A 27,541-nucleotide genomic window follows, 5' to 3' on the forward strand; every position below is an offset into this window, starting at 1 on the left:
ATCACTATTTCATATTCTTTGCCACCCTAAATTTAGCACACTGTAGTTTACTCACCACACGCTTTTCATCTCTGAACATACGAACCTGCTGACAAGCTTTACTTCAGGCCTGCCTCGAAGGCTCTCATATTCAACTAAGCTACAAGTTTATTAGACACATGTCTCAAACTGAGAATCTATCCAACCTTCAACCTTAGCGGAAGCATTCATTCTCTTTCACATCCAATATAGCTAAGTTACAGTACCACCTCTTGGTATTTATTTGCTATGTGGACCCCATTTGGAGCATTTTAAGAATATGTCATCCATAATGCATGCACTGCCTTTATTTTTCCATTACTAGAACAATCATGTTTATATGGAAACACCATTTAGGAATCACAGCCAGTGGCACTGGATGAAAAGCAGAAGGATCCAGCTGAACACTTTATTGGTATCACAATTCAGAGCTGGTATTCCCATTATCTCATAAGGCAATCAAAGTTAGAAGCATTCACTTCCTAATTCTGACATAAAAAAACTACTTCCTTTACACTGTTTCTTAAGCCCTCCCACTCCAATCCAAGTCCTGTCATTATACAAATCTGGTATGAAATATACTGGGACATGACAGAGTGGGAACACTAGGGCTATGATAAGAAATACTTGCCCTCACAGCAACTGACTGACTTCCTGTTCTGAGCTACAGGGACATAACAAGCTCCAGAGGACTCCCTGCATCTGCCCAGCTGACCTGCTGCCTACTGGATCTGTCTGAGCCTTGCTGGCCTCTGCTAGAGTGAATACCTGATCCCCAAGAGGTGTTACTCAGGTCCTAGACCCTTGGGGTGTGGCGTCAGTGGAGCTCTCTGCCCAAAAAGAAGAAATCCTGAAGTTTTGGTCTTGCTGTCTACGGCGCTCGCCAATACAAAGCTCTGGAAAACCCAACCCTTTGCGCCATAGCGACTGCTAGCGCGCCCAGCAGCGTGAGATCTGCAATTTAGGCTACAGTATTGACAGCTTGTGCTGATCACCAACGCAAACCTCCAGAAACGACTGTCCGTAATGCCCAACAGGATCTGTGCGCTACATCGACGACTATCCATGACACTCTTCCTGCTTATGACAGCTTCCTTCACCATGAACGGATCTCTTCATGCTGGACTTTGGAAGATAACTCTGAACTTGTGAGTTTTACGTGATCTCACATGACCAGATAACCACGAGTGATGCTTGGTGGTTTTAGAAGCTTTCCTGAAATCATCAAAATTACATATAACTAGTTCTACAAATTGGGTTTTTGTATTTTTGGTCTCACATAATTTATTAAATGCTACTCTATTTTTCCAAATCAGTGTGGGATTTTTTTTTTTTGTGTTTTCCTGACTGCTTTTGTACCAAGCTACCAGAGGGTTGAACACAGGTTAATTTAGGGTTTGCTTATGTTTCACCGTGACAAAGATTGTGGTTGCTGCTTGAGTAGGGTTTCACCCCTCAACGAGTAACCCAATTTCAAACACAAATGTTTACCGTCAGACTGTCAAGCAGGATTGCGCATGTGAACAGGCACAGAATCTGCCCTATTCGCTATATAGAATGACCCCCAAAAGAAATCTTGATTAAAACAGTATAGCAGAATTACTTCTGCAGCTCCCTGAGCCTTTGACACTGTTCACCTTCATATCCTAATTCTCAGACTCAAAGAAACCAGAATTGATGGTATACTTCTTGCTTGAATCACATCCTATCTTGGAATAGCATTATATATGCTTACCCGCTTCTCTACACTTTAAAAAATAAAAACTGGAGTTCCCCAAGGATCTATCATCTCCCCTCTCTTTTCAATGTACATATGAAACTATCAGTGGAGCTAATCAATAATCGTGACATTACCTGGTACAATTATGCAGACAACACACAAATAATTATCAAACTGGAAAACACCAAAGAACTATGAAAACTTAAAATTCCAAAACTGCCTCAAAGCCCAAAACCAATGAATAGCATGGAACTATCTTAAAGTGAATACATTGAAAATCAAAATACTTATTGTATAGGGTGGATAAGTTATGATCCATTACCATTCTAGCCAGATGAATTAGGACCACCCCCAAAAATATCAAAACAAGTGCAGAAGTTTGAAAATATTATGGACTATGCACTCCCATTGAATGCAGAAATGGACAAACTACCAAAATAAGCTTTCTTCACTGTGAAGACACATCTCATTTTCCCCATTTGTGACTTTGCACAAACATCTCCCTTCCTCTAAAGACTCTTGAATGGTTACCTGCTGCAAGAAGATCTTAATTCAAACATTAAACATCACTCTCAAGGTGATAAAGAATAAAGGTCCTGAATTCCACTAGACGAAAATCAACAAATACTCCCAACCTAGAAATTTACGCTCTAGACAAGCACCACCATGTATCATTATTTCATACAAAAAAAAGAAAAAGAGTCAGAGGTACGGCTTTCTCCATAGCAGGTGCCAAATTAGGGAGCTGCCTCCCAGTAAAAATCAACAACAATCATTTGTAATTTAGAAGACTGGTTAAAAGTTGGCTTTTCCCAACCTGGTCATCATGGGTACCATCTAAAACACTGGTCAGACAACACAAAATTGGCCACACAACAACATTAAACTTATACACAAAAGCATGGTCCAGCTTATCCTTTTAATATACTAGACAAGATAGCAACAGATCTTACCTGCCAAGACACCTTCCCTTCCCATTGTCCCTGTAAAAGTCGGGACAGAGAACTTTGCTCATAAAAACATAGGATAGCCTATCTTTTCATGTGTGGAGTCTCCTGCACAAGAGAGGAGTCTTGGCAGTCAAAAAATTGCTATCAGCAAATTACACTTGTAGTGGGTGAAAAACAAAAAATGGTAATAGTAAAAGTACATGAAAGTGTACGTTTATCTTTCTGAATCAGGTTCTAGATGTTTACTGGCGTGTTCTATTTCAGACTACAATTCCATATGAATTTTATGTTTTGGCATTCCTCTGCATGTTTAAGGAACTCCTCAGTGACTTTTAATCGCCTTTAGATGTATTGCAGAGTGCACTTTATTCTATGTATGCATGGTTCTATGTTAAAAAACAATCCTGGGGGGAGATCATCCACCGATGCTCCTGGACCTGTGGTGCACTACACTTGCTGAATGCCAAATAGGGCTGCTATTAAATCATTTTCTAGGACTACTTTTGACTTCTACTCCTGCCCTGAATGAACTGCACAGAATGTGATGCATGCTTTACAAGACATTACGTGACTTAAGATCCACTCAGTAGGGTGGTGCTTATATTATTAGTCACATCAAAATGTACCACAGTACGTACTCCAAAAAGAGAAACCTTTAGAGAAACTCCTAAATACAAAAGAAACGTTCAAACAACAACAGTTGGTCCTAGGTCTGTGCTGATGTGCCATGCAAAACAAAGCTTTAATGAGGTATAAGTATTAATTTATGGCACAGGCATATACTTTAAAGGAGTCAGTTGGTGCCGACGGATGTTGCACCAGGCTAGGTCTGTGAATTTCACAAAAGCAAGTCTTTGCATGAAAACAGCGAGGTGTTCAGTGTTTTCCTGGATTTGAATAGTGTGGGATCGGTGCTGATTTTCAAAGGGAGTTTATTCTACAGGTGCACGCCGCAACCATGGAAGACTGTGACATGCCATTTGAAGTGAATAACTAATGTAGTTTCAAGATTGTCCTCTCTTTCAGGACCTGATATGTAGGATGGGGACATATTTGCAGAATTTCTGTATCAGAAACGTAAGATCAGTTTCATGTTATATTTGAAAGATGGCGCACTTTTCTAGTGGTAACCAATGAAGATGGTGCAGGTGATTCAACAAAGATCTAGTTACAGTACGTTTGTTTGCAGGCGGTGGATGCTCTCCTTGGGAAGGCCCAGGTAAGCACATTTCTCATAATCTTACCAGAATGTATGAATACAGTTACTCTGTGTGAGAAAGCTAAAAATCAAATTACTTAAAGAGGTACAAAAGTGATCTGCATATATTTCCAATGCTTTTGGTTCTTTTGCATTTTTTAATGAGTATTAGTAGTACTGGAGGTGTTCATTTATTGTTATGTTAGGCAGGTTTATAGAGCGCACTATCGCCCACGAAGGTATCCCCACGCTCAGCAGTTGTGAATCTAGCCACACTCAGGGCCTAGAGGGACTGCTCGAACATTCAGGTCTTCAGCTTCTTGTGGAATTCAGTAAGTTAGGAGGAGGCTCTTACATGTAGCTGCAGGTCATTCCACGCTTTAGGGGAGATGTAGGAGAAGGCTTGTCTGCTGGGTCTAGTTTCCCAGGTGCAGGAAGGAGTCTGAACCAGAAGAGGTGGCTGGAAGGTTTGTGAAGGCAGATGTTTTCAGTGTATAATAACCAAACAATCAGCCTTGTTTACAAGTTACAAAAAATCTTATGTTTTGACCTTTTCTTTTAAAAACGCTGCTAAATGTTTTGCATATTAGAGTGTTTTCCAATTAACTTATCTGTTGCTCCGGTTCCTTTCATATGAACACATTAATTATGAGCCTCACTTGAGCTTGAACAAAAAAAGAGTTGAAATTAATTTCTGTCTCCAAATATTTGTATGCTACATGTGGCTCGTAAAAGTGAACTCTTCTCATGAAATCCGAACACATTATGAAGAAATTATTTAAATGAAATAAACAACCTATGAAAAGAATAAGGTAAGTTTAAAGCTTCCAACAACACGTCTATGTCTGCAATTAAAATGAAAGTCTTCTAATCATATGAAGCATTCCTTTCCAAATGCATTCCTCATTTAAATCATGGGGGAACAGTTATATAACATTTCCTTTGATTACCTACACTTAAACTCCAACATCCAGTCAAAGCGAGCAAGTAAAAGTAAGCCAGATAGAATGATTAAATCAAAGTTCCAGTGTGATGAAAGGGGATCTGCCAATTACTAGCTCGTCCATCTTCTCATTATCACATCATCCGTTTCCCCAGTACCACATCGTCCATCTTCCTCGTCACATACTTCTCTCTAGGAAGTTGTGTCTGCACCCACGCCCAGGGGTTACATGTCAGAATCGTGGCACAAATGTCGATGGCCAAAATATCAGCAAGATAGGTGCTTATAATTCAAAATCTATTTACTGTTCTTAAGTCACATCATTGTAATTTGATGAATTATATTGTCAGTATACATAGATGTGTTCTTTAGTAGACTGTAGATATACATGCTACGATATTTTGGTAGTACAACATTTAAAACTCGACATTCTGGTACCATATTCTGCTGCGGAAATTCACTTTGCCCCTAAGTTAAAAAAAAAATGGCATTCCGAAAACGTATCTTTCTTCTCTGTTTTTTTAAAAGGATGGTTCTACCTCTTCTAATATATTTGTACATAGGACCACCCAAGCCAAGGATCGACAGAGAACTGTACATTATGCGAGGTGCTGGAAAACTATACAAGAAAATCTTTGAATTACACTTCAAATATTAAAATTGAACTTCATATACTTTTTGGGCATAGACAGATTAAGCGAGTTGTCCGACCTGGCAAGACAGGGATTTGAGTCCAGAACCTTGGGTTCCAAAGTCAGCAGTCTAGCCATTAGTCCACAACTGTTCTCTTAATAGGCTCTATCTTAATCCCACCTCTTCAATATTTTGCTGCCATTGGAGACAGCTGTGCTTCTTTGCAACTCTTAACTAAGCAAGCGAGTCAATTTAATTTTTAATCATTTTATGAATGATAATATGAATTTTCTATGCCCTGGCTGTAGCTAGCAGCTCACCAGCACTAAAGGGTCTCTATTGTTCATCATCACTCTGCTTTAACAAGCTTGGTGCTGTGGCAACACCAGGCGCAGTTGACCAGGGAAGCCTGGCAGAGTAGATAGAGCGCCACTATACCACTGTTTTATGCCAACCCTCTGATCGGCTTGCCCATAGCGGCTTGACAGAAAAGGGCAGCTAGAGGAGAATACGCAATGAGATAGATGGAGAACACACTTGTGCAGATGGCAGGCGAGAGCATACGCATCCATAGCCTACTCAAGGCATTACGCAGGTCACCTTTCTTACGGAATCTCACTAGCAAAGGATGGACAGGCGAAGTAGGAAATATAGGAAGTCCCCGTCAAAGAGACTAGTGAACACAAAGTTCATACTCCATTTCTGCGATGGGGATTGGGGAAATCTTGAAGCAAATTTTGTCTCCAGTACTCTGCTTTAGTGAGTGCAGATCAGTTGTGCATGTTACTGCCCACCACATTCTGTGAGACAATATCTTCCCCAAAACAGAGTAAGCATCTTCATCCTATTAATATTTCCCAACTATAAGATGTGTTGGTGTGCAGCACTCAGACTCCTGTAAGGATGTCTCTAGGTATCCCAGACGTTCACTGTCATCAGGATGATAACATGAAATGCGTGCCTAAAAGATTCACCTGCAGCTCGACCACTGGTAATAGTAGGGCTTTTCAGAGCTTTCTCTCCTTCCTGGAGCACTGAATTGTTCTTTTCCATCTGCAGGGTCAAGATGTTTTCAGCTAATGAAATTGAGGGCAGATCTCAGGTGACATTGAGTTCTTACGCTAGGCGGGATGGAATAGGTCATCAAAGCATATTATCCCGAGGCAACTAAAAATGGTTTTCACTCCAAAAACCAACTGCTCAAGCGCACCCAGTTTTTTAAGACTGAAAATTGGCTTTTATTGTTGCAGACTTGCTGCTGTGTCAGCAGTTTAATGAAAATGTCCTTATTACCTTTTTTGGAGGATTCAATCAGCATCTGACAAGGGGTCGTCCCTGGATCTTAGTGAAGGGTCTCCCTCAGAATAAGAGTGCTTGGCTCTTCTCTGTGAAGGTTTAAATACCATGCAGCTGATTAATTTTTTTGTACTTAATGAGTACTCGCTAATTCCAAAGGATGCAGCTTTTTTTAGTAGTTCACTTGCACCTTTGCAGCTCCAAATCCTTTATTGAGACAAGAATCTAAGTCCTCTATCGTCTTATCTTTTTATGAGCCCTCGACTATGGAGATATAGCTCTATAGTTGGATTCACAAAAAATTTTGATTCGCTGTCTTCTGCACCCAGGCTAGCGAAGAGTCGTCCTTCCCCTAAGGGTGTTATGTTTGACTCTATCTCACCGGTTCCGAGGTGTCCCATTTTGGTTGTCACGAAAGCTTACAACATACCTCATAATGATAAACCAGGAGTCAGCATACGCTACCTGTAGCCATCCACAATAGGCACACATGGTCTATTAGGTAATGACTTTATTAGTATAGCCTTCGAAAAACAATTATTTCAAAAGCTACGTGTTAGCGCAGGCTGAAATAAACCCAAATATGCCACAGCCTCTGTGGAGTTGCTTGTGTTCCCACTCAGAGGGGATCTGGCCTGGAAGATCAGGCTAGACTGTTCCTATTGGAGCAGGACAAAGCTTGATTTGTAAATAGCAGGGACATGTCTGCGGTGGCATGGTGGGAAAAACAATGATGTAGTGGAATGCAGCCCAAGTAATTACCAGTAGTTGTAATTAATACAATCAGTCCACTCCTCATTTTTTTTTTCGACATTCTGAATTAGAGCTTTGGCTTGGGGACAGATTTCTGGCAGAAGCTCCAATTGCTTGCCTTTATTTTAATTCAAGTCTAGGATTTGAAGGTATGTAGTCTCCAGTCACAGGCTGGTGGGCGGTACTACCAGGCAGCATAGAATCTCCGAATGTGGAGGCAAAGTCCCTCATCCTGACTGAAGATTGTCCACAATGCTTGAAGTCTACCCACCCCTATATTATTATGATAATAGGGGACTGTATTCACACGTACCCATAAGAATTCTGCTTTCTTTTCTTATAGTCCGCTTGTGTTACTTGCCACCCTAAGGATTGCTCCATTTGTAGTTTTTCAGTATTGACAACTACAATTGAAGATTTTGGCAAAGGGAAAGTCCGAGGATCTGAGTGGTGTATTTAATAAAGAGTTGCATCGCCATTGTGCCAGACAACAAGGTGCAAGAGCGATGCAACTCTTAAGTTAGATTTATCAAGCCACGCAAAGCAACCTTTAGTGGCTCTATGTGGCTTGAAAAATCCAGAGTAACACAACGCAGTACAAACTGCTGCCTTGCATTGCTCTGCCATGGGAAGATATTCCATGGGTGTAGGGTGGGTGTTCTTACGAATCCACCCACGAATTTCAGTGCATTCCCAGATTTACCATTACTGGAAGACCTGGGAATACGTCAAAATGCTACTCCTCCCTAGGTGAGGTGTAACGGGGAGACCTATCTTCAGATATCCTCAGAGGATTGTGTTTGTGCAGGAAGGTGTCTCTTCATTCACAAAAACATTTCTGTCTGCAACGCAGGCACACTTGTACCATGGTGCAACGGTTCCTGCATTGGCGCTAGGCATCACATTGCGTGCCAGTGCAGGGAAAAGACAGAATTGTACTATATTATGTTAAAAACGGCACATTTCTATGCTTTTCCTGTCATACAGCGCAGCAAGTTGACTTACTGCGCAGCAAGTTGACTTACTGCGCTGCATGATTTCTTTCATAAATATTCCCCTGAGTTCGGCCAACAAGCACTGAGTTTTCTCAAAATCCTTTGTAAGAAGTATTCTCTGTGTGCTGCTTGGAAGCATGTGCTGTCCATGCTCTTCTATCAAATGCCAGGGTAGAGATCCCTCTGGATCAATAATCTGCTCAGGGCACTGAACTCGCTGGGCAGGGGTCCAGTGTTCTATTCCTTAGAACAGAAGTTTTTCACCTTGATGCATGATGCAGGGCTCGTATCCCTTGCTATACCTTCCCTAAGTAGTGACATGGATCATAGACACAATAGAACTGATCCGGTTACTTACCCATAATCTATCTTTCTTCTTTATAATAGTTCTACATTGTCCTACACCGAGTCCCTCCACGCCATAGGCCATCCAACCATGTATTTGAAGCTTGACATTTAATGGGAGGATAATCTAGAGCTGAGCCTAGTTATAAGTTAGAGGGGACAGAGCTATTCTTTTTTAGGACTGAGTAGAAGTGTTTCCTCAGAATTTTAATGGAAGAATTTTAAGTTAGTCTGAAAGAGTCTGATGCACGGTGCTGTTTTGTCATTGCAAACCCTACAATTAATAAATCACAAGCTTAGTTACAGCAAAGTAGTGAGTTACAATGTACTGAAGGTAGTTTATGAGTTAGAAATGTTAAGCGAACTCTTAAAATACCTTATTGAAGCATTCCTAATCGCCAAGAGTAAGGCTTGAAATAGGCGTCTCCCACCTTATTGGTATTCGCAGTAAAGTGTCAATTATCTGTGACAACAATTGTAGTTGCAAACCGTTGAAAATGTACTAGCTCCCAATGTGGGGTGGTGCCATTTGCAAAGAGGAAGTTCTCCCCATCAGACAGCTTCTTCTAGGGGAATCATGCCCGGGGTCCAGCAGACCACTGCCTGCTCTCCCGATGTCTTCCCAGATGGGAAGCATGTGTGTGTTTTTAAATACTCTTAAATTGTTTCCTGTTTGGGAATGGAAATACTATGATAGAGGGCAGCTGTCATATGAGCATATAGGATACTGCGCAGTTGAAATATTTTAATAACACACTTTTTTTTGCACGTATAGGGGTGCCTGCATCTGTTGAGCCTGCTTCAAATCCTGTTACAAAGAATCCGGATTTCCAGATTTTGTGCGCGTAGGTCGTTGAGGTGGTGTTGAGGTGTGAGCAATGCCAAGTGCTCAGAACAACCATACAGCTCCAACTTTTGGGTTATTCACAAATTGTGCCTAGCCATTCCTACCATGGAAATACATGGAAAGAACCAAAATTAAATGTGTTCTTAGGGTGGGAAAGAGTAGGGACCGCATTTCTTTTAACATTACGTTTACAGGCATGGGTATCTCCATCTGGAAAAATATTTTCGAGGTGAATAGACACTGGAAACAAACGTCACATGTCATCTCTGTGAAGACTTCACAGGAGTGAGGGAGCGTAGACAAGGAGGAGTAAAGTATGAGTAAAAAATGCCATTTGCATAGATTTGTGCACTAGGCCGTGGAAGAATATGGTAAAAGTCAGAAATCTCTGTCAATGTTACAATGGGAAGATTTCTTATTTTTTTTAAAAACTCACCTATGCAATGTGGCCCAAAATATAATGAAAGGAATGTAGAGGGTGAACATGGAGCGTAATGTTGAATGTTTAACGACTTAAGCAGGTCATATATTTCGAAAGCAGTCAAATAAAGATTATAAACTCGAAAAGAGATTTATTATTTCTACTTCGTTTCTCCTATTGTGCAACGTGAGGATCGGAATATTGTGCAGTCAAGCAAAGCTAATTAATTGGTCTTGTCTTAAAAAAAATATATAGCAAACAGATGAGAGGAAACAATATTTAAAAAACAATCCACTTATTAATGACCTGCAGGCATGCACTGAATGTACTCACTGGTTTAGCGTTACATCTAGTATGAACGATGACCCAAAAGCGTCGACCTGGAAACTGGCCATGGCAACGTGCGCGGACTGCAATTGTAAAAGAAAAAAAAAAAAGAGTTGTTTAGTATTCACCCACAGTACTAACATGCCGTGCATTGCCCAGGGTTAGCGCGTGCTTCTCGCCCCGCTGCTAAGTTTCACAGGCGCGGAGTAATCAAACCGAAACAGTCCCCGCTGTTCCTAAAACCTGCAGTGTTTAGATGCTGCATAGTATAGCACATTACAAAAGAAACTAATGAAGGCCCTCTTGGGTGAGTTACCACTGGGTGACCTGCCTACACCCACACTCCTCTGGTACAGTCCCGTGAGCAGGGAACCCGCCCCTCAGCCGTAAACCAGGCATTGCAAAGATACAGTTTAGTGTTTTATTGAGGCGTGAAGGAGGAGGTCTGGAACCTTCCACGGTGTATTGTGAAATTAAGCGAGGACTCGTGCTAATTTTACTCCATGTCAGACATAACAACTAATTTGACCAGGAAAGAAACGCCCACGAACAGTAAGTTATCAAAGTGGAACTTTGAGGGAGTGAAAGAAGCCACTCGAACACAGCCTCATGCCAGCTCCAGTGTCCCACTTACGAGTGTGAGCCGTGGCATGCGGGACACAGGAGCCTGCTCAGGGTGGATCGAGACACTGAGCCGGGCAACTCCACTCCCCCGTTAGAGGATTCGCAAGACACCGCAAACGTGATGAAAAAAAATGTTTTTTTTTTGTTTGTTTTTTACACATCTGAATCCTGGTTGCTATGTCTAAAACTGAGATGTTTTTGAAAGACTTGTCAACTGTCTAGATTTGGCCATTGCTCTAAATTTACCAATTAACTCAGTAGCAGGATTTTCTGCGTTAGTGTATATTTTTCTTTAAGTGAGTTTCACTTGAATGTGTGCTTTCTTAGATTTTAACCCAGGTTCACTTGAACATTTTAGGTCGCTCTTGTGTTCATTTAGCTTTATTTACAAGTTAATCAACCTGAAACAAAGAAGGTAACTAGGGTGGTCTGCACAGTTCACTTTTGGGCCACCTTCATGTTTAAAGACATTCTGCAACAAATGTGTAAAATGGGAAAAGTCTCTTCAAAAAATCAAATCCCAAAATGTATTTTATTCACATGCAAAACAGTTTAATCTTAGTAGTAGTTGTACATCAAACTAAATCAGTGCAACTATTTTATTTTAATTTTATTTTTTAGGAATAGTTTTTAAACATGAATTTTGAAACGTTCCATGCTGACAATACCAATGGTGAACTAATAGACAAGTCAGTTATGTGCATCCTTTGGATGGCCTGGGTTGCTATTCTACATGGACAACATTTTAGTAAAATCAAATGTTGGAGAAAAGTTCATACAGTGCACATCCTTAAGGTATGTATTTCAAAATTGTAATGTATGTAATAATAAAGGACAAGCATTAGCAAAGCCAATAGTTTTTACCTATGCAAAATCTATTGTCTTTGTCAATGTTTTTTGCACATGTTGCAGAGGACTATAATAAAGATGTGAAGTAACGGAAAGAGCTGATGACTTAGGCAACAGGGCTTCAGTGTCTGCATCGGCCCAACATGCTGTGATCCTGGCCATATCATTTAATCTCCTCAGTGCCATAAAATAAGAGTATTTGTGCAATATAACTGGTGTTCTTATAAAGAGCTGAAATACTTAATAGAATTTTTAACTGATATTTATATAAGCTGCCCATACTGTGAAAAAGGTGATCAGTACATTTTTAAGGTGTGCCAGTGTCCTAGGTGAGGAGAAGAGGAAGCCAGCTAGGAAGGAAGCCCATGAGGGGAGAGAGAAAGGGTGAGGAAGCACTGCTGCGGCAGTGGAGAAAGCAGCGTTCGCACGATGCCACAGGGAGCACTGGGACGGCAGATGGTCTCTAGGAAGTGGTGCAATTTCAGCCACAGCTGGTTCCGAATTCAGGGTAGTAGTAAAATATAGCAATAATCTGTATTTAGTGGGGTTCCTAGAACTTTTGGCCCCTGTGCCACTGCACCTGCTGCATCTTTCAAATCATGACCTTAGTGCCTGCAAGGGATCTGCACTTGTGACTGCTTGTTTAGTAGTAAAATATAGCAATAATTGGTGTTCAGCGCATTTTCTAGAGCTTTGGCCCCTCTGCCACTGCACCTGTTTCATCATTCAAATTATGACCCTATTGCCTGCAAGGTAATTGCACTTAACTTCTTGTTTAATAGTAAAATATAGCAATAATCAGTGTTTAGTGTGTTTCCTGGAGCGTCTGGCCCCTGTGCCACTTGCACCTACTGCACCATTCAAATCATGACGCTACTGCCTGCAAGGTAACTGCACTTTTGACTCCTTATTTAGTAGTCAAATATAGTAATAATCGGTGTTCAGTGGGTTTCCTAGAGCTTTTGGCCCCTGTGTCAATGCACCTGCTGCACCATTCAAATGATGACCCTAGTGCCTGCAAAGTAATTGGACCTGACTGATTATTTAGTAGTAAAATGAGGGAATAATCGGTGTTCAGTGGGTTTCCAAGAACTTCTGGCCCCTGTGCTACTGCACCTGCTGCACCATTCAATTCATGACCCTACTGCCTTCAAGGTAACTGCACTTGTGACTGATTGTTTAGTAGTAAAATATAGCAATAATAGGTATTCAGTTGGCTTATTAGGGGGTTGTGTTTTGGTGGGTGGTGGGCTACAGACCTCTCCTAATCTCCTGGTGCACAGTTGTTTTAAAGTAATATGGTTTCGTGATGAAGTGAGACAGTGAGGGTTGTGGGGGGGAGTTGCCTCTTTCGTTTACATCTGTTGTTCTAGGAGGAAACAGACAGGCAGCATGGCACAAACACTATTCTGCTCAGCAGTACACTAGTTTACATCCCCATTTGGTCCCACCATGGTTTAGTCTGGACCCATAGGTGAATCAGGCTTTATGGTCCTGACCTGGAACATCAATGGCCTGGCAAACAAGATCAAACAGGGCCTGGTGGCCCAGTATATCAAGAGTCTTCAACCAGACATGGTCTTCCTGAAGGAGACACATTTGCAAGGGAAAAGATTGTCAGTTCTGGTGGGAATTCATCACCCTGGCATACTGAAGGTATACCTCTGGGTCCAGAGGAGAGGCAATTGTAATCAAAAAGAACCCCAGCATTTACAGTGACAAAAATATGGAGCGAACCCCATGGGAGTATGTGGGAGTACAGGGCAGCTGAGGACGTACAGAGATTATCCTCTTGAGTGTCTATGTCTGCATCCACTGCAAGCACATACTCTGGGCAAGATCACAGATATCCTTTTGAGGCATCTCCCTCCCTATAAATTGTGGGTGGGAACTTCAATGATGTAATGATAGTGACTCTTGACCGCTTGGACACTACCACAGCCTTCACACAGACCACATCATTGGCACAATCTGTTAACACACAAGGGCTGTCCGACGTATCCATTAGGACGCCATTACTTCTTTTCTGGGACACACAGGCTTTATTCCTGATCACATTACTTGTGTGTGCCTGTGGGATAAGTGGGGGATGTAGTCCAAGCAGTGTATCTAGCTTGGGGGCTGTCAGATCATTCCCCCTTGCTTATCAGAATTGGACGAAGTTGGAAGAGACAGGCGGTGGGTGGAAACTGAAAGCTTGGGACCTGAATGATAGAGAGGTGGCTAGGGGCCTCAAGGTTGATACCAAGTTATATTTTACTGAAAATTAAGGTACTGTATCCTATACAGTGATACTCTGGGAAGCTTATAAGACTTATTTAAGGGATAGGGCGCAAAACCTGATAGCTCAGGAGAAGAAACGAAAGGTAGCACAACTTGAAGATCTAGAGATTCAGATCCTACAATCAGAAGGGATGCCTGGAGCCTTGTCAGACCACATGGTACTCCGACAGCTTGCTGAGAAACTAATAGAATACTGTGATCTAGCTCAGGAGGGGGCAAAAAGACAGATGTTAGCTATGCTACTATGACTATTTAGGCAGATGACAAGGCAGGGAAGCTCTTCGCCTGGCTAAGAAGAAAATGGAGTCCCTTATGGGCATGGACTATTGTAGATCTGACCGGAGCTACCTGTGACACAGATGAGCAGATCGCAAAGGCGTTCACCCAATGTTATGAGTTGTTCTATAGGACTCGACCTCTTCATGAATCCGACAACATTGCCCAATACCTGGCGGAAATCCCCACCCTAGTGTTAAATGTAGAAGTCCAGGAGACATTAGAAGAGGGTCTTACTATATGTGATGTATAAGCAGCTTTCCCTAAATTAAGGGCAGGTAAGACGCCAGGACCCAACATCTTTCCAGCTGAATTTGATAAACACTATGTTTATCTCTTGGGGCCCCATCGGCTGAATTTATACCAGGTGGCGGGGAAAAAAGGGTGACTTGCCCCCAGATATCCATAGGACCATTACTAAGGTATTACCTAAAGAAGGTAAACCCAGGGAGAGGTGTGAATCCTAACACCCGATGTCGCTAATAAACACAGAAGTTAAAATATTAGCCACGATTTTAGCAACACGATTGTTGTAGGTCATTGCCCCTCTTATCTATAGAGACCAGTCGGGATTCGTGCCTGGTTGAGCCACTCGGCTAAACCTACACCGCATGCCTAACTGGCTGATAGAAGTGAGGGATCAGACGTCTCCTCATGTCTTCATTTTCCCTATACACCGAGAAGGTATTTGATGCAGTGCATTGGCCGTTCTTGCAAAAACACTAATAAAGTTTGTGTTTGGACCCAAGTTTCAGAACTGGGTGGCACTGCTTTACTGTGAAGGTAAACAGAGTATTGCTCACCATAGAGTCTCTGACCTGGGAGATACGAGCTCACCCCAGAGCCCGGGGGTTCTATGGTTTAATGATGCATTGGGAGACTTCTTACATGCAATATGGGGATGTCATTTAATACCGGCATACTGGGCGGAGCCATTTTTTGTAGATCACCCTCCCGTTTGATCCTAAATTTATACTATTGAGGATTCCGAATGATGTGATGCTCTGCGCTCCCAATTCTTATTTAGTGCCCTGGGTTTGGTTGTGGCCAAGAGAGATGTGGTTAGGTGATGGGGTGCCCCAGAAGTGCCCACTGTCCAAAAGTGGAGATGAGGAATGGACCTCTACATGGTGGCAGAAAAGGTTACATATCGTATTGGAGGCTGCTGCCGTAAATTTGACAGAATCTGGGGCAGTGGATGGAATACTATCGAATGGGGTTGGTGGACGACACTCATGGACTCGCACATGGCGCAGGACTCCAAACACCTTAAGGGCGGATGGTTCTGTAAATGTTCATTGTCAGTGGTATGCTGGGGCAACATGGCTGTTACTTGAGCAGTGTGCAAAATTGTCAAAGATGGACTGCATTTTCCATAAAGGTTTGTAAATGTTGGCACACAAGCACAATGTTTGGATCGCCTTTTTCAGTTTGTTTTGTTGTTATGACAAAAACGCAATCACTACAAATCAAAATAAAAATCTATTTAAAAAAAAATAATCGGTGTTCCTAGACCTTGTGGCACCAGTGCCACTGCACCTGCGGCACCATTCAAATCATGACCTTAGTGCCTGGAAGGTAACTGCACTTGTGGCTGCTTGATTAATAATACAATATAACAATAATCAGTGTTCAGTGGGTTTCCTAGACCTTTTGGCCCCTGTGCCACAGAACCTGCTGCACCATTCAAATCATGACTGAAGTGCCTGCAAGGACAAATGAGGAAACAGTTTATATCCAGTAATATGTGTTCCGAAAAAGGCACAATTGCAGTTGGAATACATAATTATTGTGTAGCTAAATAAACACCCTTTCCCAAAAAGTACTTTTAAACTCATCCAGCTATCCAAAAAGAGTTGCCACAGATGTTATAAATAAGATATCTAAGATACGGCACACCATGGCACAGGGTAGGGGGCAATAGCCTCAACACTTTTTACGCTATTGATGTACTGTTCAGACTGCCCAACATTTTTGCGGTAACCCTGAACGGTACGTAGGGGCCCAATGTAAACAGTGGTGTGCATCCTTATAACGCCTGCTCTGAGCAGGCATTAAAAGTGACGAAAAAAATGACGCAAATAAATCCCTTCCCATACATTATGCATGGTGCATTCATAATGTAGCGCAAAGGGGTACAAAGTGGCGCAATGCATGCATTGCACTCCTTTGTAAGGCCACCTTAGCACCACCTTAGCTTCAAATAAATGTCGCTAAGGAAGCGCTAACGTGGTGCTAGGCCCTCTTCTGGGCCTAAGTGTTTGAGTGCAGTACTAAAACTGAGTTATTCATGCCAGCTCAAAGCACACATTGTAGGTGTATCACAGCTAAGTTCAGGGATGAAAAGTCAACAAATGTGCAGAGACTGAAGGGGGTCAAACACGTAAACAAGTTCAAACAAGCATGCATTATAACATCACTAAGTGGCCGTGTGCTGATCATTTGCTGCTTAAATGGAAGTGCTCCCAACATATGGAATTCTGTATATCTGTCGGCCACCAATGTCCTACTTACTTTGATTGCGAAAAAAAAAATGTGACCAAAGATTCTCTGCCTGATTCTCAAACACATCTTCTTTCCATCATTGAAAAAAAAAGACATAGGCCCATATTTATACTTTTTTAGCGCCGCATTTGCGTCATTTTTTTATGCGAAAGCAGCCAAACTTACAAAATATAATGAAGATTGCGCTGCTTTTGCTTAAAAAAAATGACACAAATGCGGACCTAAATAAGTATAAATATGGGCCACCGTGTGACCAGCAAGCCTGCAAAAGTGCCAGAAGACACGTCACCACATGAGTCCACCCAGTAGGCTAACTGGAAAGTCCATGATATTGGGAAATGATTAGTCAGTGCATCACAGGGAGTGATCAGACATTCTGGACCGTCATTGTATAGTATAATTAAGGTCATAATATCAGTTGTTTTAGTTTGATTAAGCACTCGACATGGATATATGAATGCAAATCATTGTAATCAGTGTAGATGATGACTGATCCTCTACCTTTAAAAATTTACTTTTTTGTATACTACCTGGTCCTTTTCACATCATTATCGGAATTTAATCTGCATTCTGAACATGTGCGGCTTCTGTGATAGCACATCGGCTTCCCAGTTTCTGAGGCCATTACTCATGCTTCTAGTATCTCGTTTCGATGCATACACTGAGAATAATTAGCAATGCACTCTGAACCATCAAACCGGGAGTACTACATTTGCTTCCCCTATTCCTCACATTTATGTTATCATTCCAAGCTGCGGACCTTTGGATGGAGGACTGCACTCTAAGTCCATGCCCCACCCCCACCCCCATTTCACAGTACACAGAGTCTGATTTACCACATTTTTCTGCATGATTTGCACCAGGTTTTACTTGCCACAAATATACGGGTAGACACCTGTAGGTTGTGCAATTAGTGCCCACATTCTAATCCTGATTCAGGCTTACAGGAGAGCGTGTGCCCAAATTAGGATTTGCATATGGGTTCCATTAGACCTTAGACTTGTCATCGCAACCACATTCTTCTACAGCATACAGTGTGGCAACATAATTCCTAATTTATTTTAGAAGAGGTGACTAGACACTAAGGTACAAAGAGGTAAAGAGACAACGAGGAGGTGAGAATAGTCCAAAAATAGTTTGCAGCCGAGATGAACAAAGCCAAAGATGTTAGAAAAGATACAAGAGCAAACATTAACAAGCATTAGCAAAGCCAGTAGGATTGACCTTATCAGAATAGGGCAATTGTACTATATTGTATTGTAACTACATTATATGGCACTTGCAACATCTGACGAGGCATTGAAGCACTTTACCTTGGGAAGTACGCTGCTCAGGAACCCAAAGATTGTGGATACTCCAGTAGTTTTTCGGTTATTGTTGGTTATTAGAATTTGGCAGACCTACTAGGTTTACAGATGGATGCTGACCTTTGATGATTGTGTGACTACAGGATTCACCCAGCTCTAAACTCCTTATGAGGCAGAGAGCACCTGAGTGCTAGATAATGAGTGGGCAGGTACCCTATTGGTTTGTAAGTTTGGCATGAATTAATGTATGTGATGTTGAAGGGTTATTTAACCCAAACGTGTTAAAAAGGTGAAGGGCAATCACCAAAGAGAAAAAAGGGGATCTAATTTTTGGTCCTGAGGAAAGCCACAAGATCCACTGGCTGAAACAAGTGGACCAATTTTAGTTGCAAGGTAACACTTATTTTCCTTATGCCCATCAGCCATGTTTTAACCTTGCCCGGGCACCCTGTAATATTTTAAAATTCAGGTCCGAGAGCATGGGGCAATCTTAAAGTTCCACAGATACTACTAGCAACAACCCTAATAGGATTCCCTTGATTACAAGTTGAGCCCATCCAGTCACAATAAGTGTCTGGGTGAGGACTCAATAATAAAATCCTTTTTAAAAATAGAAAGGATTCCATGCTGGAAATGTTGAGGGACAAGTTGGACTGTTCGAGATAAGCAACTCAACCAAATAGTGGGTTCTCTCTATTGATTTGATTTGTGGTTTTGAGATTAGTCTTGTGCTCTCAAGCAGATGATTCCATGCATTTACCCCAGTGTCTTTGTGGTGGCTTACATTAATGGGAATTAGATGTGATTATTGGTGTGGGATGTGTGAGTTCATGCAGACGGTTGTGGGATTAATAGATGAGCTAGGGGATGTTAGGTATTGCTAAATTGCAGGGTATGACTTTCAAAGAAGGGGAGGTTGTGACCTTTGAGATGAGCTGTGGTCAATTTGCATAAACACAACATTAGATATTAAGGCAAACATACACATCACTTCCAGTAGGGTGTACTGGAAGAGAGGATTAATGCAATGGCTAGAAACTAAGAAGAGAGTTATTAAAAACAAAAAGAAGTAGCATCTATCAGCAGTTTTAAAGTCTAAGTCAAGGTTTAAAATATTCCATACAGGGTTTTGAGTACGTACATTAGACTTTTGAGATAACATGCACTCGGAAGACAGAAAACTATAGAAAGGTACATCATTATTTGCGTGTGAGGTAGAGCTATATTATTCCCTAGAATCAGGCAAACAGTCTGTCCACTCCTGCTAGAGCACCACTTGAGCAAGGACTTCAGATCAGCCCAGGCACTGGAAGTGTAAAGTAATGCCAGAACACATATATAGGGAACTGTTAAGGTCTTTAGGCTGCGCTTGAATGAAGCAGTGACCTCATGATCATAACACAGTTAGAGAATATACATGTTAAATAATGTAAACATCTAATGTAAAGGCTGTGTTAGGGCAGCCTGAGGATGAAGGGTGAGACGAGGTTGAGAATCAAAAGCACCTCGAGGCCATTTTGCAATGGTTTATGATAGAAAGCAATGAACACTCGTGCTGTGGCACCAGTGTGTGAATGGTTTCAAAGACATTTTTCAACAAGTCAGTAGAAGGTTTTACAAGATGTTACAAAATTCAGAAATAGGCATCTTGTTATTTTTACTCGCATGAATTGTATGGATATGAAAGAAATAGATTGTGTTTCTGCCAGAGGCTGACTGGAGTCTCAGTTTTTATTACGGCCTGCGACTAGGGGCCTGCAGGATGCTGTGCAAACTACCTTCGACTTCTATCCTGTCTGGGCAGCGTGACAGTTACTATCACCACATATTCTACAACCTCCTACCATAACCACATAATTTTTCTGTCAGCATAAATTTATTTTACACGCAGGAAGATGTTTTAGACCATTGAGCAAAATACATCTTTGAACCAATGTGCTATCCAGTACTAAACAAACACTGCATGAAAAACCTCCATGCATTGTGCAGCTTAAAGTCATTTGATTTAGCCTGTGGTACACCCAGTCGTCAATCTCCTGAGCCAGCCACAGTGATACAGATTAATAAAATGAAGGGCTCAAAGAATAGTGAAAGTGCTAGCAGCATGGAGAAAAGAGACCAGGACCTCACCACTGGGTAAAAGCGAACTAGAAAGACAATAATACAAGATGCACAAACAATGGAACAAACTGAACAGCAACACAATGGTTAGAAGAAGAGGCATAGACTACAACAAGAAGAGAGAGTATGAACAACTAAAGAAATGTGATATCAAGGTAATAACTCAAATGGCCAGAGACGTTTTTATAGCAGGCAAGCACTGCACATAATAATAAAACTTTATTTTTAAGGCTCTTCAGATGAGTGGGGCGAGCAATTGTTACAGAGCTACAGAATATCCACAAATATTTATGTCAAGGAGGTTTCAGTGAGGACTTTGACAAATCACTTCCTTTCCGTGGAGTACTCCTTTAACCCCTTGGCTGCCAGGCCTTTTCCCCCTCAGATGCCAGGCCTTTTTTTTGGCTATATGGGGCAGTTAGTGCTTAGGCCCTCATAACCTTTTGTCCACATAAGCTACCCATGCCAAATTTGCTTCCTTTTTCCCCCAACATCCTAGATATGATTCTAGAGGTTCCCAGAGTCTGTGGGTTCCCCTCGAAAATACCACGAAATTAGCCAAAACACAGCAAAAATTTAGTTTTTAAAAACAAATGGAAAAAAGGGCTACAGAAGAAGGCTTGTGTTTTTTTCCCCTGAAAGTGGCATCAACATAGGGTTTGCAGGGCTAAAAACATGATCTTCCCAGATTTCAGGAATAGGCAGACTTGAATCAGAAAACCACATTTTTCAACACAATTTTGGCATTTTACTGGGACGTACCCCATTTTAAATATTTTTTGTGCTTTTATCCTCCTTCCAGTTAGTGACAGAAATGGGTATGAAACCAATGCTGGATCCCGAAAAGTACACACAATTCTGAATTCAGCAAGGGGTCTTTTGTGTAGATCCTACAAGGTTTTTCTACAGAAAATAACAGCTAAAATAAAACAATATTGAAATTGAGGTGAAAAAACAGCCATTTCTCTCCATGTTTTACTCTGTTACTTTTTCCTGCCATGTCAGATTTTCAAAAGCAATATACCGTTACGCCTGCTGGACTCTTCTGGTTGTGGGGATATATATGGCTTGTAGGTTCATCAAGAACCCTAGGTACCCAGAGCCAACAAAGGAGCTGCACCTTGCAATGGGTTTTCATTGTATACCGGGATACAGCAAATCATTTGGTGAAATATAAAGAGTGAAAAATAAGTAGCAAGAAAACCTTGGTAGTTCCAAAATGGGAACAAGATAAGGTGTTGTGAAGCAGTGGTTATTTGCACATCTCTGAATTCCGGGGTCCCCTTACTAGCATGTGAATTACAGGGCATTTCTCAAATAGATGTATTTTTTACACACTGTCTTACAGTTGAAAGGAAAACATGTAGAGAAAGACAAGAGGCAATAACACTAGTTCTTCTATTCTCTTTTCCCCCAAGTCTTCCAATAAAAATGGTACCTCACTCGCGTGGGTAGGCCTAATGCCTGCAACAGGAAACGCAACATGGACACATCACATTTTTACATTGAAATCTGACATGTTTTTTGGAAAGGGACTAGCTGTGGAGTTTTGCCTCTAGCTCACCCGGCACCTAGAGAAACCTACCAAACCTGTGATTTTTTTAAAAACTAACCACCTACGGGAATCCAGGATGGGGTGAATTGTTACCCCAGAATCCTTTGCAAACATCACAATTTGGCAAAAAAAACATCATTTCCTCACATTTCTGTGATAGAAAGTTCTGGAATCTGAGAGGAGCCACAAATTTTCTTCCACCCAGCATTCTCCCAAGTCTCCCGATAAAAACAGTACCTCACTTGTGTGGGTAGGCCTAGTGCCCGCGACCGGAAATGACCCAAAATACTATGGAGGTCATTATGACCCCGGCAGACAGCGTTAATATGGAGGAAAGTACTGCCAAAAGGCAGGCAGTACTTTTCTCCATATTAAGACATTGGCGGTTTGGCTAAAGCCAAAAGACCAGTGTACCACACCGACCGCCACGGCGGTAATGACCGCCAGGCTGGAGACTTCACTCTCCAGCCCAGCGACCATCATTTGCCCCACTGCGGCAACTGAGTTCGACAAGCTCTCATGGCCCAAATGTAAAACAAAACCCAAAATAATCAAATGTTCTCTTACTTGCCATGGGATAAGAAGTTTTAGTGTGCCGGTGAAGAGCTGAAAGACTGTTACCCCCTTCAGTTGGGGTGGGATCATAACCATGCCCATATTGGTTGGTAGCCACCCCCACAATTTTTTTTTTAATTCTCTGGCATCTAGTAGGCCTCCTCCCCCCCTCTTCCACCCGGGGAGTGGATCGGGGGTAACTGCCTCCTTTGCCCACCGGTGGACAGAACAACTTTGTCCCCATTTATTTGGGGTGGGGGAATGGCCATCTTCACTGGTCTCTGGTGGGCTGTCTGCCCCCACTGGGGGGGAGATGGGCCTTACAAAAATAGGACGATCTGCCCCAAAGTAGGGCAGAAATGCCCAACAGTAAAGTGCCCTCATGGGGAGCGACTTCTGCCAAAGGGGCTGCCCCCCAAACAAAACACGCACACACACCAATTCCTAGTGCCAATGTGGTTTCTGCCCACCCCCGGGGGCAGATGGGCCTAATAGAATTAGGCCGAGATGGCCTAAAATAAATTAGCTCCCCATCTGTAAAAAAAAAAAAAAAAAAAAAAAAAAAAAAATCCCTGGTGCCTAGTGGTTTCCACTTAATGTATATTGAATTAATAAACAACTGTTGTATTGTTCATTTCTAAATTAGACAGACAGCCCCACCATGTGATAGATACGTCCCCGTGTTGACAATAACGTGCTGGTGCTGAGCACAGAAAACTACCAGCTCAAATTAAGCACTGCCTCTATTATATAAACAGGTGGCAGCCTCTGCCCAGTGGAAAGACCAATGACAGACAACTTGTTCTTTGTAAGCAACTTTGATCCTAAGAGGACTCATCAAGAGACCTATTTTATGTTAATAGTACCTTTTGGAAGAAAATGTAATGGAGAGGGGCATCGCCCCCCTACTGAGCCAGTAGATGAAAAATAAAACAATAGCTTGCTGTTGTTTTATTTTTCATATCATTTTATTTTTCAGCATTTTTCATCTGCTGGCTCAACCAGCAGTGTGTACAGGGTGGCGGTCTGGGCCACGGGAGGTGGGAGAGTGGAGGAGCAAAGAGTGTACTAAGTGCGCATGTGTGTTTGGCCGGTCATTTGAGGTTGGACAAACACATATGCGCACTTAGGTTTCTCCAACCCGGCTGTATGTGCAGCCGGGTTGGAGAAATAGCACAGACCCCAGGCAGTGACTGCCGCTCAGACCAATCCTAACACTGCTTAGATGCTATGTTTAGCAGGTAAGCAGTGCCAGGATTGCTGGGGAGCATTCGCTGGGACACCACGCAATGTGAGGCGGCTGGAAATGGCGGTGGGAGACGGGCGGCGCAAGGTCAGTGTTTTCTTCTTCTTTTTTTTATTTATTTTTAAATGTTGTGTCCCCCATCGCCCACCGTCATTCCCCACCCCACCCCCATTCCCACCTTGACATATGCAGCGGCTGCCCCTGGATATGGATGTTTGCAAAATTATTTCAAATTAAGACTTAACAGAAGAACAGGCTTCTTTATTGAAAATTGTACTTTCACTCTCAGGTCTCGAATAGGAGGAGATAGTGTTCACATATACCTAATATATAGAGGAGGAAGTCACGAAAGAATGTTCTTCTATGGTTGGTTTACTTAAAGGATACTTATACCTCTATCACTTGAACACCTGGCTATACTTTATGGTTAATAAATAGCCACTAATTATTTTATAACAACTATTATACTCGATATCTGGTGTTGGTTCTCCTTTCACAATTCTTTATTATTACTACACACCTTTGAAGACTTGATGTGTCTTTATATCCATCTATATTGTGCAGTTACCATTGTATTTTTATATTAAATAATTTTAATCAGTAATAGAAGGTTTTGTATTATAATTTATCAGCCTTGAAGAAGTCCAGTTTTGGATGAAACACGTGTCGGCTGATGCTACATGTTGGCTCAAAACACAACCTCTGGGCCCACATACTTCAGAATCTGATCATCTCAATAAGAATATATAATGTCCTCTGTGAAAGTATGCAATTCAGTGCATTTTCATTGTATTAGCTTTTTTGTTATGATTTGTCTTTTATGATACATGTTGTCTTTAATAAAAATGTTGTTTGTATAAAGTAATTGGTACGTATATTATATTAGGAGAACCTACACCATTGCTGTGAATGTAAAAATATCACTTTAAGAATAAAACGGAACCCATACCATCTTCCTCAAGCCACAATTGGCCTTTAATATTTGCATATCAATTACAATTTGTGTGCTCCGCTATATTTTTGTCTTATTGACAGGTGAATCTTGGCGCTGTCAGTGCTCCCTCTCCTGCCAGCTGTCGACTTCAACTGACTGTTGACGGAACCTCCAGCCTCCAAGAACATAGAATATAGAACACAGAACACAGAATATAGAATATGTGATGAGATTCACATCACAACATCCCCCTTTTACAGACACATTTTAGCAAACATAATCTTCAAGGCACTTTGGTGGTACTCTTTGTCGTGTCGATCTTGTCACCTGCCCTGCCCTTACACCTTGCCCCTCAAACTCTGTATCCCTGCCTTGTTCATTCCCTTCCTTGCCCAAAATTTCTTTGCCCTCCATCAACATGAACCCGTTACTGTCCCCGTTTCCACTCTGTCACTTTTCATTACTTCAATACTTTTTTTCCTTTCATATACTGCCACCCTTCTCATGTTCCCCCGCTCCCCGTTCTCTAACACCACATAGGAATCCTGTACATTCTTAACCTTATACAGACCTCAAAACTTAGTTAAACCTCTGCTGATTCTACTGGGCTTCACCTTTACCAAATCTCCAATCTTTATTCTACTCGCATTCTCTCCCAAACTCTTAACCTGCTCAGAAACTGTAACAGAACCTTGGGACAAAAGAACCTTCATCCATGCTGGGAACATTTTTGTCTTAGCACTCCTTCCCCTTGATTATTTCAAAAGGTACCTTTCCTGTGACCCCATTTTCAGTGGTGCGGTAAGCCCATACCAAGTCACACACTGTTCTCTTCACATTCTTCCTCTAAGTTACAGCCATCTGAATTACTCCTTTCACCATACGGCTGGCCCTTTCCACAATACCATTTGCTTGGGGATTATACACTGAAGTGCACGAATGTAGCACCGCACCATACTCCAAATACCTTGTCATTTCTTTAGATACTAATTGAATTCCATTGTCTGTGACTAATCTAAGCCGGTACCTTTCCTACTTGAATATATCCTTTAGTACCTTAATAGTGCTTTCCGTTGTGATTTCATGCACAAATTTTACTATTAACCATTTTCTATAGACATCCGCTATTACTAATGCATACCGTAGTTCAGAACTCAATTCCTCCATCGGCCCTATAAAGTCCAAACACACTGGGTGCCATGGGATGCCAGGGTCATTTATTATACCCATCCTAGCTTGCTCTCCTATATTCAACCTTTTTTAACTCTCTTACAATCACCACAATGTTAAACCCATTCATCTACTCCTCTATCCAAACCTGGCCACCAAAAATGTTCTCGCAACCTTTTTTTTGTTAGAGATTTGCCTAGGTGACCCTCATGTGCAAACAAATTGCGTCTTACATTCTTAGGTGGAACAACCTTATCTCCCCTCAAGACTATCTTATTGTCACATACTGTCAATTCATCAATAACATGTAAATATGGCCTTACTGAAACAGGTTGCGTACTCTCCCTCCTACCACCTTTCAATGCCATGTTCACAACCTGTTGCAAAACTAAATCTTTTTCCATACATTCGTACCATTTCTTTTCTCCTATCGCTCCATCTATCCACTCTGCTAAGTCCTCTACACTTGCTACTGCACCTCCTTCCTCCAAAACGTGCACTCCATCCTTATCCACATCATACCTGTGGTAAGGGTAGTCTGGATAAACCATCAGCGTGGGCATACTTCCAACCGGGAATATATTCCAGGGTATACTGGTATTCCTGTAGTTGTGCTGCTAATCTAGCTAACCTTGCTGATACTTTTTCACTCCCACCAGGCATTAAGACTTTCAACAATGGCTTATGATCAGTTCGTATTATGGCTGATGATCCCCAGGGATATATTCTGAAATATACCACTGCCCACACAGCTGCCAATGCTTCCCTTTCAATCACTGAATAATTGCGCCCTGTGTTGGTTAATGAGCGTGAGGCAAATGCTATGGTTTTTTCTCCCTTTCCATACCTTTGTGCTAGTACAGCTCCTAAACCTACCTCACTGGCATCCACTGTAACTATTGGTGCAAGCTTTGTGTCAAATTGGACTAATATCCCTGAAAAGCAAATATCTCTTTTTATGTCCTCAAAGGCTCTCTGTTGATCTTTCATCCACTCAAATCTGCACCCCTTTCTTAATAACTTTTTTAAGTTCTCAGTTTTCTCAGCAACATTTCTCACAAATTTTGCATAAAACTCAATGAGACCCAAAAAAGATCTCAACTGTTCTTTGTCTACAGGACGCGGGGCTTTCCTTATGGCCTCTATCAGATCCCTCTTCAGTCTAACCCCTGACGATGACAACGTATACCCAAGGTATTCAACCTCCTCCACACAAAATTTACATTTCTCTTTTTTGAGTGTCACTCCTGACTGTATTATCCTATCCAACACCATATTGTGATTTTCGATGGTATCGGCAAAACCCAGGATGTCGTCTTGACTTATCATCCTCTGGAATATACCAGCTGCTGATGCTAGCCAAATGGATCCTCGTAAATTGGAATACCTCCTCTGTTGTTATGAATCCGGTCAAATGTTTAGAATCTTTGTGCAATTTGATGTGATGGCAAGCCCTCCTTAGGTCCAACTTGGAGAGATACCTTCCCCCTTTCAGCATCAAAACTAACTCACTTATATTGGGAAGTGGAAAGTTGTCAACCACTATATTCCGATTCAATGTAAGTAGGTCCACACACAACCTAAAAGTCCCATCAGTCTTACTTGTGATAACCACTGGGGAAAACAAACTAGAAGTGTCAATAGCTTCAATTATTTTATTTTCTAACATT

The 27,541-nt window shown here is 41.7% G+C and overlaps 1 protein-coding gene across 2 annotated transcripts in view; it reads right to left on the reverse strand.

Moving 5' to 3' along the window:
• Positions 1-27,541, reverse strand: part of ADAM22 (ADAM metallopeptidase domain 22) — a 1,118,190-nt gene that overhangs the window by 1,008,560 nt on the left and 82,089 nt on the right. For both annotated transcript variants that reach the window (XM_069211564.1, XM_069211563.1), the window contains exon 3: positions 10,453-10,529. In XM_069211564.1, coding sequence (XP_069067665.1) covers positions 10,453-10,529 — 77 coding nt within the window. The remainder of the gene's footprint in view (positions 1-10,452; positions 10,530-27,541) is intronic.

Source organism: Pleurodeles waltl, chromosome 10, assembly GCF_031143425.1.
Source record: "Pleurodeles waltl isolate 20211129_DDA chromosome 10, aPleWal1.hap1.20221129, whole genome shotgun sequence".
NCBI classification, from domain to species: Eukaryota; Metazoa; Chordata; class Amphibia; order Caudata; family Salamandridae; genus Pleurodeles; species Pleurodeles waltl.